Below are 15,532 nucleotides of genomic sequence, written 5' to 3'. Positions count from 1 at the left end.
AAAAAATCTTCCAAGAGAATTGAAAAATTGTGTTTTAGTACCATAAGCGTTTTCCCTACAAATGTCAACAAAACAGATCTTACAACACTAATTCAAATTTGTCTTCTTTGTAAAGAGGACATCCAAACCCTCAAAACTGACAGACATACATACTCATATTAGTGCGTGCATACACACACGCAGGAAAGAAAGCTTGTTAAAATGTCATTCAAGGTGACAGCAGAAGTCATCAAATAATTTGTATAGAGGGTCTTTTTCTGCACTTGGCAACAGAATTATTCACACTTTCAAGAATGTAGTTATAACCCTGTCAGGATGAGAGATGATTCCAGGGGCAACCAGACCTGTACACAGAGTACACATACTGCATGCTTTTTATGTAACCAGCATAATGCGTATATGGTCATCCAGGTCACATTCTGCCCCCAAAATCAAGTTATCATTACCGTATTGCATTTTAGACAGTTTAATAATCTCAGTGGAGTTTCTTATTACTGTAGCAGCATACAGTACATTAAAGGCAGTACAACACCTGCTATTATGATGTATAAATATTTTATAACTTACATAATCAATAATATGGGGGAGGGGGGCCTTTTCTCGTGGTTTGGGCAACTGCCCTTCAAAATGTTTGTGCACAGCCCTGTAAGTGACATAAATCAGCTATATCCACAACATAAACGTAATATTACAATTTACATCTGCACAGACAATGAAGCCAATGAATTGGTGAACTAAGTTAAACGCTAGTCAGAATGCGTAACTTGCGTTGTTTCCTTAAAAACGCATTACACGTAGTGCAGTTTTCTAAATTGTTTAAACGTGAGAAATTCACAACAGAGTAACTTCTATAAAATAGCTAATACTTCAGTAAACTGTACTGCAGCCTAGGTTTTCAGGACAGGTCAGTAATATATTACAAATTAAATATATTAGTCTTCAATACAGTATGTTTGATTAGCATGTTTATATGATTGTAAGTAGTTAATACATTTTTCAAAATATTTGAACATTTGGTTAACCCTTGCCGATGGGCCCGTAAGAAAAACAAATTGTCAAAAATTAATAACTACAGTGTTGACTAACACAAAATAAATTTAGAGGCTCTACTTTCCAATGCATGTAGGCATTATGACCAAAACTAATCAAGTGCTTTGAAATTTGTAGACAAATCAGAAGTGTTCAGTTTTGATAATTTATAAAAAAAAAAATTTTTTAAAAATGTGCACTGTACATATTATTGTAATCAGTAAAAACATCAAACTCATCAAATATCCATGTGTCAAAGAGTAGAATACAACCAACCTGTTTTACTCACAGACACAAATATAGCGAGAAAAGTATATGTCTATGACAATTATGTTGGTGTAGCTTATATGACGCATTTTCGCTTATAACATCACAGAAAATAAACGGAACATAAAATATGACTTACCATTACTTAGAGGAGGTAATTGTCTTTATACGAGCCCACACACAAGGTAATCGGATGCATAGATCATTAGATAATCCACACAAAGCACAATGTTACATATGGCCACCAGGAGATGGCGCCAAGTACACACCATAGACTCAATGATGACTCAAATGGCACAGAATGAAACTCATTCTGTGAAATCTCATTACTAAAATCATGTCTCCATGCTATGCATACCTTTAGTCATTGTTGTGTTTGCATGTGTAATTAATTATGTACAATTATTATGTTTTACAGTATTTGTTTGGAGAGGCTTTTGGACACATGGAGACGTTTTTGGACACTAGGATGAATTATATTTGTAATGCTATCTTTTGATTGCTTTGTTGTATAAACACAAACATTTTCTCGGATACAGTTGACATGAATGGGAACAAAATAAAAGCGGTTTTTCAGAGCCTCCTTATTTACACCCAGAGATATATAATGACAAATCAGAAAAATAAGAAAAACATTTGGCTCAATCGTTTTTGTTTTTTGTGTGTGTGTGATTTTTCAGCAGTTTCTTAGGCAGAGAGTCTCAGAACGTATCATAATCTATATCATTAAACATTTTGAAAAGTTTTCATATCAATGATACCAAACACTTGACACTCCTTGTTTTAGTTTTTTTGTTTTTTGAGTTATAAGCCTTTTCCTGAAACAGGAAATCTTAAAAAAATGAATGAATATGACATGATGAAATATTGATTACATTTAAAAGACATTTTGTCACAAGACCAAAATTATGACTAAAACTGTGTGTAAATTAACACTGAACAGCACATGGAAAAATTAAGTACACCCCAGCCTTTAGGGGGCAACCTACGATTTTAAAAAAATGTTCTCCGTATCTTGGATTTGGAACCTGCGAAACGCCCTTGGCCGATTCCATCTAGCATTTCAAAAGAGTTCATAAAACTTACCTTGAAGCTGACATTGCATTTTACCAGCTGTGATCTTGCTCATTGTTTCATTTTTCTGATATTTCCTGGATGAAAACTGCATATGGCCAGATGGGAACATGTTTGTCACAACTGTGAGAAATAAATACAATCTACTTAGTAAACATCAGCCTTGACTTGAACCTTGTGAGACACACCAGTCTCCTGTAAGCCCTTTGTGTCAGAATAAGATAATTTTTTCCCCCTAGCAGTTTAAAATGGGTGCTCAGACGTGCCTGACAAAGATGTCACAGGGAACGGTATTTATTTTGTTAATGCAATGAGTGAAAATGTTGCTGTACACCCCACTGTGAGCTCTGTGGAGTGGCATCTGCAGCGGCCAAAAATCTGCTCCAGTTCAATAGCTGCGCTAATAATCCCCAGCAATAATCTTCAATTAGAAAAGGCACCGAAATTGTGACAAAGTCCTCATGGTTGTGAATTAAAAGGTGTGAGGTTGCCTTTGTATTTTCTGTCGCTTGATTGGCTGATGAAAGACAGACTGATCGTTAAGAAGCGGATTATTCTGGTTGACATTGAGATTTTTGTGTGCTATTCTGCAGTTTCACTGTGATAGTTGAAAAAGAACAAAGTATTCTATCTTGAAAGCAGATAGCTGAAAAAGGCAACATGGATTTGTTCTTGCCGTCATTGTTGTACTAATAACAGCCACTTTCATCACACAGCTGCAAATCCACCCATATCCTCCCATATCTAAAGATTTTGTTTTGTTGTCTGTTTCATTTCGCTAAAGGGAAAGAAGCATCTTAAAGGTGCAGGTCAGTCTTTTTGTAGTTCGTAATGGCCGGTAAATAAAGCTTTATTTCCATAGTTTTGGTTTTCCTGTATTATTACTATGGTTTTACTGCGAAGATCATGGTAAACCATGGTAAATGTTGTGGTTATGGTTTTACTACAAATACCATAGTCCAAATATAGTTACTGTAGCAAAACCATGGTAAATTTTGTGGTTACTATGGTTTTGCTACAACTACAATAGTTCAATGGTTACTGAAGTAAAACCATAGTTAAATAAAGTGTTTTTTTATGGATAACTGTATTGAGAGGGAACCCAAAATAATTGCATGGAAATACACAATGTACTGCAAGGGAATGTTAAACTTTTTGTAAGGGGATACAAAGTTTTTTAGTATAAACTGGATAGGTCAACTTTTTCAAGACTTTATATGAAAGTTTTACAAAGATAGATTGATAGTCATGTGGATCTTCAGATAAAACCTTCAGAAAGATAGATGTATTTTGTCAAAGTCTTTCTAGCAAGTCATTCCACTGGCGGCTATCTTTGGAATGCTCTCAGGCAGCTATTTCTATGTAATCAAGCAGCCTACAAGAGCAGCTACTATCTACTTGAATGGAGAAAGACGGAAACCTCAAAAACGGTTGGTCAAAGAACATATTTCAAATCAGCAGTAAAATCTGACAACACTGGAATCAATAATTGTGATTCTTTACCTCAGATTATGCTAAAAAAAAAAATCAATTTTCCCGGCTTGTATAGCTGATGTACATGCACGTTCTCAAGATGATTGACAGGCGATGTCTGTATCTAAAAGGTGATTGGTTATTTTAACTGTAAGGCGGACTTCCTTTCTACATCCATTGACCGTTGGGCATTCCAGTTTCTCCCATTCATTTTAATAGAAGTGGCCCGTCTCTGCTAGATAGTCTTTGATGTTATATAGTAACCGAAAGCAGAGATTATTTACCACTTCTATTAAAATGAATGAGAGAAATGGGGCCTGGGTAGCTCAGCGAGTATTGACGCTGACTACCACCCCTGGAGTCGTGAGTTTGAATCCAGGGTGTGCTGAGTGACTCCAGCCAGGTCTCCTAAGCAACCAAATTGGCCCAGCTGCTAGGAAGGGTAGAGTCACATGGGATAACCTCCTCATGGTCACGATTAGTGTTTTTTGCTCTCAATGGGGCGTGTGGCGAGTTGTGCATGGATCGCGGAGAATAGCACGAGCCTCCACATGCTGTGATAAGATGTGCGGATTGACTGTCTCAGAAGCGGAGGCAACTGAGACTTAGTGCCACCACGAGGACCTAATAAACAATGGGAATTGGGCATTCCAAATTGGGGAGAAAAGGGGATAAAATAAAATCAAAATAAAAAAATGAAAAAATGAATGGGAGAAATTGGAATGCCCAACGGTCAACGGATGTAGAAAGTCCCGCCTTACAATTAAAAGAGCCAGTCACCTTTTAGATACAGACATCGCCTGTCAATCAACTCGAAAACGTGCATGCATATCAGCTATACAAGCTGGGAAATTTGCGTATTTTTAATGTAATATAAGGTAAAGGATCACAATTTATGATACCAGTATTGTCAGATTTTATTGCTGATTTGAAATATGTTCTTTGATCGTAATCTTGACCAACCGTTTTTGGTCTTTCTCCATTCAAGTAGATTAGAGCTGCACTGGCATGACTGGAAATAGCCTCCGGAGAGCTTTTCAAAGATGGCCGACATTGGACTGACTTGCTAGAAAGACTTTGCCTAAAGTCATGATATGGCAGGCCTTCTGTGTGTTTGTTTATATTTGAATTTATTCACATTTGGAGTTTGAATTAACGAGCATTCCGTTGGCCCAATTGATCATTCTGTCAATGTAAATCAGTGGGATTTTTTGGATATTTGATCGTCCGCTGAGCGAAAACCGTTATTTCGATCAATTAGAAAAGACAATGCAATGCGAGTCAGAACAGTCTAAAGGTCTGTGCCAAATTTAGTGGATGTAGCTTGAAAGCTGTAGGATGAGATACAATTCATAATTTTAGTCTTGGTTTAGGGACTTTGGTAAAACCCTAAACAAAGATTTTAGAATAACAGTATGTTGGCTTCATCAAGCCAATGTCATAAATTCCTTCCCTGTCCTCTAAGCATCTCTGTGCTGTTCAAATAAATCTATTTGTACCGGATGAAAATGCTAAAGTTCACCATTTTGATTCTTTTTAATCATCCACAGTAGTCGCATAGGAGTAGGTGTAGTGGTTCACATTCCAAATGGGGTCATCTTTGAACAAAAATTGTGCCGAATTCCCGCATCACCACTGTGTGCGCCTCGGCGAGACATTCTACATCAGGCTTCTCCAGGGAGACAGTCCCTGTAGTACCCAAACTGAGAGTCACTTCAGATAAAATGTGTCCTCTTTATGTTAAATAAGGAGAAAAAATGTTCATGTTGCTTGCCATCATGTCCTTAGGCCTTCTTTTTATTTAACATGACAATGTGGAAAAATGCTTACAGCTCAGCTGCTTTCCTAGAAGAGCTAAGTACACTATTACACTCTCATATGACATTCTGCACAGAGGCAGCACTGCAAACAATCACTATATTTATGTCACAGGAGATTTAAAGAACTATTTTCGTGCATGACTGTCAAGCGCAAGTTCTAATGTTGAAAAGACAAAAGTCAATGCTTGTATAACAAACTTCAAGTTCCCATTACATTGTTTGGTAAAGTTTGGTAAGTTTCTAAAAAATTGTAATCCTCTACAAATTATTTATCTAAAATTGTAAGCAGATTACTTTACTAATTTCTTAAATGAAAAAGTAATCACATTACTAATTACTTTACCTTTAAGTTACTTTCTAAATCACTTTTCCACTCAATAAATTCAAAAATGTCTATATTTCTTTCTTGTTCAGGTCACACACTCAGCACCACACATTTCTCCTTTACAATGACACTGCAATGCATTACACTACTTTTTATTACTAAAAAGTATTCGATTACAGTAACTAGTTACTTTGTAACTGGATTACACCCATCAATGGTAATGCTTGATATTTTTAATGTGACATTAAGAACATCTGTTCTTAAGTTATTTTCATTGTACTAAGCGCTGTGTTGCAAGTTTTTTGCTTTTTCTTTTAATTATGCTCTCGAAATATGAACAAAACAACAGACACTGCGATTTTGCAGTCTGGTCACCTGAGCACTTTTTAAAATGTAATTGTCTTTTTTTTTCTCACAATATTCTCATTCTAATGTTTCTAAAGTAAGGACACACAGTCATAATTTAGTAATATACAGTATGATCATTTTCCACCCAGTCTCTTGCCCTCTGTCTGAAATGTTCAGTTTTGGCCTAAGCGGCTCCTTAAAACTGCAATGTAAACAGCCACTGTTATGACTGGTTAACATCGTGCAGCCCCTCAAATACAGCCATATTTGAAACTCAATCGGAAGAGAATGAACAAGCACCACAACATTATAAAACTAAATTTTAGGGTTTACGCATAACGCACATCCAACACATTGCATCCGAGTATATTAAACTGTTCACCCAAGCACAACTGTTAACACTCAGCACCATCTAACAGTCATGACATTTGAAATAGTCATGAATGGAGTGGTTGCGATCGGGTCCAAGTATTTTTAACTGCCCCATCCTTCAATAACAGTTCCTTTGCAAAGCTTGAATTGTATTGATGGTTCACAACCAATCCATGCTGATATGAGCTGAAAAAAAACGCACATACATAGTCCGAAGCATGGTAAATAGACGCACTCACATACAGTATCACACAAGCGCATGTTTACATACACCATCAATTAAAAATATCACAGATGAGTGAAAGACTACGTCCATGATGCATTTGTGCTCAAAATATTAGTTCAGTATGATACATAAAAATAAAAAAAACGTGCATATTTTTTTTTTTTTTTTTTTACTATTTCTTTTTATAGTTTGTCTGGTACTAAAAACAGTTTAATGTCAAAAAATGTGAATGTTTCTGACAATTCTTTCATATGTCAAAAGACGTAAAGTACACAGTCTTGTACCTTTTGTCTTTTTGTCAGATTTTGAAATACTTTTTTGCTTCAAATCAAAGTTTTTAATGTTGTGATTCACCTTGAAGCTGGCTGGTTTGGTTCATGGCTTAGAACACTTTAATAGGGATTTTATGAATTCCCTATGGACAAAATGAATGGGAAAAGCACTTCCGGAACCAAGGAGACAAAAACAGTGGATGGGCTCTGTTGTGCTATAGACCAGATAACTTTTTCTTTATTTGCCTGCCTTAAATGATGAAATCTTCAGTTAATGCAATCTCTGACAATGTGTATTTAATCACCTTTCTCATCCTCTGTCTTTGCAGACGGTCTCATGAGCGAAGGGGAATTTCTGGACATCACAGAAATCAAACGGCATCAAGCAGAGGAATTTGAATGTGTCACCAACAACAACGTTGCGCCACCAGACACTCGTCGAGTCAAAGTCACGGTCAACTGTAATTGCACTGCTGCTGTCAGAAACACACTTTGACATCTTAATGAGATCATTTCTAAACACTCGATGGTGCTGTAATGGAAATATAAATTGGATTGCAATTGGCTGTCTATAGAATTAAATGAACCCTTTATCTTTTCATCTTCTCCTCTCGTCTCTACAGGAGTCTAAATTACTCGAGTAACTGTACCCCATTAAAGGAATATTTCATCCGAAATGAAAATTCTGTCATTATTTACTCACCCTTGTGTCTTTCCAAAACTATTTGCTGTTATTTTTCCACAAAACATAAAATAAACGTCTTTAATACATTCACTTAAGTATGTTTTTAGTTTATCTTTTGAGTAAAATTTTAGCATAGTACCCATACTTTGACTAAAGTATAATTTGTCTGTTTGTTTGTTTTTTTACACCCCATGTCTTTAGATCCACCAATAATTACAGATGTGAAAAACATGCCCGCACAGCTGGGGAAAACTGCCATTTTACGTTGTGAAGCAATGGCTGTGCCCACTGCGTCCTTCGAATGGTACCGGGATGACCGACGGTAAGGTTACTTTAAAGGGATAGTTCACCCAAAAATTATTTACTCACCCTCAGATTGTTCCAAACTCATATGACTTTCTTTATATTGTGGAACACAAATAGAGATGTTTTGCAGAATGTCAGCCTCAGTCACCATCAGGGTTGGGAAGTAACACAATACATGTAACAGTGTTAAATTAAAGTATTAATTTAAATATGTATTTAAAATATTACATATTTGCAACTGAATTGCATTACAGTTACAATTTAAATAATTTGTAATCAGAATAAAGTTACATTAAAACAGTATTTTGATTACTGAAGAGATTACTTTGCATTTTTTAGGTGGTTTCTGTGTTTATACAAGAATAAATGATGTTTAAATGAGAAATGCTAACCAATGTAGCCTTTGCTATTGTATAGAAAACTATAAATAATATATTTTCTGCCTAATTCTATAAACAGAATCCACATACAATAAAACAAAACAAACAAATAAAAAAAAAATTTTTATTGTGGGGTTTCATAGTAAGTTTGGAGCAGCAGAAATAGTTAAACTTGTAAATTGTCCATTTCAGATCTATATATTATATCATATGTAGGAGATATATATATATATATTATTATTTTTTTTTTAATAAGACCTTTGATATTAGGGCAAAGATGTACTGCAAAAATCATATTCTTAATGATAATTTCTGTATTGTTTTCTGTAAAAATATCTAAAAATCATTAAAAAAAAAAGAACTATTTTTTTTTAAAATACTAATAAATGTAATACATTTATTAAAATTTAAATTAACTTTTTTTTAAAAAGAGGAGCAACATTGCTTAATATATTTAGGCTTTTTTCAGATAATTTATTTTTAATGTAAGTGTATTTTTATTATGTCAGATAATAATTTTTTCTTGATATTAGGGAAAAGGTGTACTGCAAAAGGCATATTCTTAAGGATAATTTTTGCATTGATTTCCTGTAAAAATATCTAAAAATCATTTAAAAAAAAAAAAAAAAGATAAATGTACTTTTTTTAAAAAATACTAATACATTGAATAAATGTATTAAACTTTAAATAATTTTTTTCTTAAAAGATGAGCAACATTGCTTAATATATTTAAGCTTTTTTCCCAGTTAATTTATTTTTAATGTAATTGTATTTTTGTTATGTCAGATAATAAATTTTTCTTGATATTAGGGAAAAGGTGTACTGCAAAAGTCCTGTTCTTAAGGATTATTTTTGCATCTAAAAATACTTAAAACATGATAAATGCACTTCTTAAATTTAATAAATGTGTTACAGTTTACTTTAAAAAAAACAGAAGCAACACTGCATAAGTGTTTTTCAGATTTTTTTTATTTTTTCTGTGCTGTCAGATTTTTTTCACTTGTTTTTCACATTTTAAAGTCAAAACAAGTAAAATAAATCTGCCAGTGCTGAAGAAGTAACCTAAAGTATTCAGATTGCTTTTCTGATTTTGAGTAATCTAACGAAACATGTTAGAAATGACTCTCAGCCCTGGACACCATTCACTTTGATTGTATGGACAAAAAGATGCAATGAAGGTGAATGAGACTAACATTCTGCCTGACATCTCCTTTTTGTGTTGCATGAAAGAAAGAAAGCCATATAAGTTTGGGACAACATGAGGGCAAGTAAATAATGAAATAAATTCTTCAAAAGTAAGCAATTTAATGCCAGTGTTGTGAAACATAAGAAATGGCACATAGCGGTTTACGTGAGAAGTCACCTTCTCTAATGTGTGATCTTTCATATTACTTTTTTCTCAGGCCGGTAGAGAGTGATAACTCACTAAAGATTAAAAACGAGAAAACACGCTCCCTGCTGCTTTTCACCAATGTCACAGAAAAACACTTTGGCAACTACACCTGTTTCGCCTCCAACCGTCTTGGGGCTTCCAACGCTAGCATGCTACTCTTCAGTAAGTATACGCATTGCACTAAAACTCTGAGAGCACTTTGCTATATATTTCTGAAACATTAATAAATCTACAAAGGCATACAGTGAAGGATAAATAAACATCCTCCAGGAAGTGACTTTCCACTGTACTAAATAAGCGAGTGTGCAATTCTTGCTGCCTGAGGCTTGTTTTCAGCAAGCTTTGCCAGAGACAGATAATAGCAATGAATCCATTGATGGTACTTTAATGCAGATAGTATAGTGCACTCACCAAATTGCATCGTTTCCCCCCTTATTAATAATGGATAAGTGGAATAAACTATTATTTATGCCAAATTGCAATGTGGAGTATTTTGAAAAGTTTGCGACTATGATGCATGTGGGCCAAAGTAACATGTTCACTATTGCTGCCTTCAACAAATCCTTGTGTGAAGTTCTTAATTATGAGCTCAGAATGTGTAATTACGATGTGATGTGCATAAAGTGATTTGGGGGATTTCGATTTCCTTTCCCTCTTTTTGACCAACACAGAAAGCTTTTTAGACTTTGTGCAACAATTAAGAGCAAATAATTTGCATTATGTGTGTAATTGATGCTTTATCCTGTATTTATATTGTTCTTATGCAGCCAGCCACAGAGAATGGGAAATGTAGTTTTGCCTGTCACTTCACAAACCTGATAAAGTAGTAGTATTTTTTTCCCAAACTTTATCGCTATCCTTCATCAACTGTATAAAATGCATACAAACTGAATTGTGCTGCCAGCATTCACAATTATGTAAAGCTTAATGATAACCCATATTGGGGCCTGGGTAGCTCAGCAAGTAAAGACACTGACTACCACACCTGGAGTCGCAAGTTCAAATCCAGGGCGTGCTGAGTGACTCCAGTCAGGCTTCCTAAGCAACCAATTGGCCCGGTTGCTAGGGTGGGTAGAGTTATGTTGGGTTAACCTCCTCGTGGTCGCTATAATGTGTTTCTTGCTCTTGGTGGGGCACGTGGTGAGTTGTGCGTGGATGCCACGGAGAATTGGCCATGTGATAAGATGCATGGATTGACGGTCTCAGACGTGGAGGCAACTGAGATTCATCCTCCGCCACCCGGATTGAGGCGAGTCACTACGCCACCACGTGGACTTAGAGCGCATTGGGAATTGGGCATTCCAGATTGGGGAGAAAAATATAACCCATATCAATTTGTTTATGCCATGATTCTTTAAATGACACGCCCCCATCTTGGAAAATCAGGACTAAAAAGAAAGTTATCCACATTATGATGACATGTACATGTTACTTCGGTAAAAAGCATGAAAATGCCAATATGAAAAAATTATGGTTTATTTATAATTAATTAGTAATACGCTGTGTAAAAACTCCAGAAATAATAATAGCCTCAATATGTAGGAAAGTTGGTACTCCTAAGAATATGTAATATTTAATTTTTATTCTTTCTCGTTCTCACGTTAATGTGGAAAAAATGTCATAAACGAACATGACAGTTGTGAAAGCAGCACTTACCTATACATGATGAGGGAAACCATCCAAAACACTTTGAAACAAGCAAACTTTGACTTCTGAGACATTGGTATTGTATCCATTAAGGCTGCGTGATTGATTGAGTTAAGATTAAAATTCCAATTTGGCTTTGCACAAGTAATAATCCTTAAAAGGCTTTGACTTAAACTGCAAAAACAGAAGTGCAAAAATGTTTAAGAAGTACAAAATAACTTTTTTCATATCAACCATCATGTTATCATAATTAGTCATTTTTTGTATCTTTTTATCTTGTATTTATCTTTCATTGTGTCTCTCTTTAAATCCTGTCATGTTCAACAGATCCAATGTTCATTGGAAATTATTTTTGTTAGAACCGTGAAACAGCTTTTGTGCTTCTGTGTAAATTTGTTATGCATTCTTAAGTATGTGATCTGTATTAGTGATCTGATGACAAAGTAAGGTAAGTTGCAAAATATCGATATCATTATTGGCCTATAGTTTTTTTGTTAAAATCAGTTTCATATCGGCCCAAAATTTGTATTTCGGTGCATCCCTAATTAATTCATATTTATGCCATAATATGTATAACTAGGACTATAATTGAATATTAAACATTATATCAGATTTACAAATTAAAAGACATAAGATGTCATTTCGAGTGCATTTTTTGCCCCCAGAGGGCATTTTTGGTGTCCCCATAATTCCTGATCCTGGTGTTTCTTTAACTTCGGGTACTTTTAGCACTGGAATTCAAAAAAGTAAAGTCTCATTAAAATATTTACAAACCCTTACTTTTTATTATTATTATTATTATTTGTCTACTAACAATGTTCAACAGTTTATGTACATGCATCACAGATTTATATCATTTTTGTCATGAAAATTCCAACCACAGTGTTATTTTCTGTATTGTGTTTAATAGAATTCTGTGGAGGAAATCATGCTTCTAGAAATGACCATTTTAACATTTTTGAAATAAAATGTCTGTCTAATTTCATAGCTAGAATTTTATGTATCCTAAATACAATGAAATAATATTTTCATACGTTTAGTATAATTTGGCAAAATATAGCTTAAAAAAATATTCTGCTCGTAAGTGATATTTACCTTGATTTTTCTTTATTTTCTTCAGAGATCACTTGTCTCATATTTCATCTCAAGCATGCTCTTCATTGTCCACTTGGTTAACAAGTACACTAACTTTGAAAAAACTTTATTAGGGGCAAAATCTATAGAAATAATTTTCACACAATAAATATTGAAATGGTTTATGTTTATGTTACTCATTGCGGTGTCAGAGCATGTAATTAATTGTATTTTTATGATGGATTTTTAGAGTTTCAGAAACGTCATGTTTGTTCTTCATTACATCAGGGTTGTTATTACATCTGTTCTATTTTACACGTCTTCTGTTGAATTTCATTACGCTCTGTCTAGCTGTTTGTGATGCAAGAATGCATCCTGTGTGAACACACCATTAGTGCTCTTTTTTTAAATTATAATCATTTCCTTAATGCTGGGAGATTTCCAGGAAGGAGAACTGTTGTGAAGAAGGCAGGTCAAAAGTTACATTGCAGTCTGCAGGCAACAGGAACTTCTCTTAACAGCTGCAGATTAACAAAGGAATATATAAACAACTAGATGTGAAGATTTTAATTTAAGCCTCTCGCTTTGCTGAATTTAATTTACCGCAAAGATTTATTGTTTTAGCTCCTAAATACTCGTACTCATTTACACACATAAATGTTTTCTAGGATAATACAAGATAAGTAACCAAATAGTGTTGCAAGTTTGTCCGTTCTGTCATTCCATTCCCATGGTAATTTAGTGCAAATGATTTTAGTTTCTATTTTATACGGTACTGTGAAATACCTATTTTGACATTGTGTTGTATACTGTACACATTACTTTTCATTACAGAGTTAAACCTTGTTTATAATCTGCTAAAATACTCCACCACAGTTCTTGCTCCACTTCTGACAAAATGTGGCACAAAAAAAGTTTTTAAAAAGACAACTCTCCAATATAATACCAGTCCTGATCTTTACCACATTTTATGTTGGTTTCTCCCAGAAACTCGAATCATCATGCAAGATTAATTCAAGTTAAGTTCAATCAACAGCATTTGTAGCATAATGTTGATTTTGTTGATCGAGGTTACAGTGAGGCACGTACAATAGAAGTGAATGGGGATAATTATTTAAAGGAAAAATTGTTACGATTAAAATATTATAAAAGCATTTACAATAAATCTTTTGTTAAAACGTGTATTATTTGAGCTGTGAAGTTGCTGAAAATCCTAATTTTTGCAGCAGACTACTAAATTACCGGGATTAAAGGGTTTAAGGTGTTTCGTTATCATGGCAGCAAGGTTGTAAAATTGATATCACTTTACAAAGAAAAGGTTAGTAAGCGATTTTATCACACTACAATTCAGTGAGTATTTTAACGTTTTCGGATTTGGCCCCGTTCACTTCCATTGTAAGTGCCTCACTGTTACACAGATTTTTGCTTTTTATATATATATATATATATATATATATATATATATATATATATATATATATATATATATATATATATATATAAAAAGAAAAGGAGGGATTAGTCAATAACTTTTGTGGTAATTAACATTATGCCACAGATGCTATTAATTAAGTTTAACTTGTATTAAACCTGGAATATTCCTTAAAGGAATAGTTTACCCAAACAAAAAATGATTTTCTTTTAAGCTTGGCAGTATAAATCACCGTCCACTTTTGTTTCACAGAAGAAAGAAAATATACAGGCATGCAAATTAAAAAAGCGGAGTAAATGAAGAAAACATTTTCATTTTTGGGTGAACTGTTCCTTTTAATTGCTTTAAAAAATTGCTTTTTTTATATTTAATTGATTGATTTGCCTTTTTTTTCCACAAGCAAAAAATGTGTAAGGAATATGACTCAACTAGGCGATCTCACTCTTTTGAGGCTGACGCTCTTGCTAGTCCTAAAGGCAACCTATCAAATGGTACTGTTAGAACCCAAAACAAAAGCAGCACAAAGTCAACTCTGTAATCATAACTTCCAAGATAAAGGCTGACCAGGCTTTGGACCAAACTAAGAGAAGTGACAGCAGGTAGAAAAGTTTGCTGAATACAACATTTAATAAAGAGCTCTTAGCAAGCAAAACTTCCTGGGGTGAGTCAAGGCAGGAGGATGGAACAGGTCATGGTGAACCCTGTATTTATGGAAAGAGAGACAAAATGTTGCTACACAGGAATATTATACTGGAGTGATGGAGCATAGTGCTGCCTAGCACAGAAAGGGTTTCTGCTGGTATAATGCTTTTATCTCACATTAGTTAAAGTCTTACTCACTGGACAGAGCGGAAAATTCACATAAAACTTTCCACAATTTTTATTTTATTTTTTATATATATTTCAGGAAATGCAAAACTATTAACTACTGTAGACAATCCAGAAAAGTGTATCTAAATTTTTCAGGCTTTATTAACTATATAGTTTATTAACATGTATTTTTACTATATATGTGACCTCTTCCATCTTATATGCTTTGTTTAATTCAAGATGTAAAATACAGATGTATTACACCATATTTAATAACTTTTTGCCTTCACTAGTTTAGTTTAATGTGAAGTCGTCATTTTTATTTGTATAGCGCTTTTCACAACACTAATTCCTCGCATTAACAGAAAACGAAACTGTAATATCTATAAAGTCTTAGAGTCATCGTGTAGTTTGATTAAATATGACTGTAAAATGTGTATAAAAATAAATAATTAAATAATAATTGTATTTAGAACACCAGTGAGCAAGCTGAAGGCGACTGTGACAAGGAACACAAAACTCCATAAGATGTTGTTAAGGGAGAAAAATAACCTTGGGAGAAACCAGACTCACTGTGGGGGCCAGTTCCCCTCTGACTA

The 15,532-nt window shown here is 34.2% G+C and overlaps 1 protein-coding gene across 1 annotated transcript in view; it reads left to right on the top strand.

Annotated features, from left to right (window-relative positions):
- Window positions 1-15,532, top strand: part of iglon5 (IgLON family member 5) — a 242,426-nt gene that overhangs the window by 207,943 nt on the left and 18,951 nt on the right. Inside the window, exons 5-7 of the mRNA XM_051721423.1 lie at window positions 7,536-7,667; window positions 8,093-8,213; window positions 9,981-10,132. Of these exons, the coding sequence (XP_051577383.1) occupies window positions 7,536-7,667; window positions 8,093-8,213; window positions 9,981-10,132 (405 nt within the window). The remainder of the gene's footprint in view (window positions 1-7,535; window positions 7,668-8,092; window positions 8,214-9,980; window positions 10,133-15,532) is intronic.

The sequence above is a fragment of the Myxocyprinus asiaticus genome, chromosome 16, assembly GCF_019703515.2.
Source record: "Myxocyprinus asiaticus isolate MX2 ecotype Aquarium Trade chromosome 16, UBuf_Myxa_2, whole genome shotgun sequence".
NCBI classification, from domain to species: domain Eukaryota; kingdom Metazoa; phylum Chordata; class Actinopteri; order Cypriniformes; family Catostomidae; genus Myxocyprinus; species Myxocyprinus asiaticus.
The sequence above is the reverse complement of the archived record's forward strand: the minus strand, read 5'-3'. Positions and strand labels throughout refer to the sequence as shown.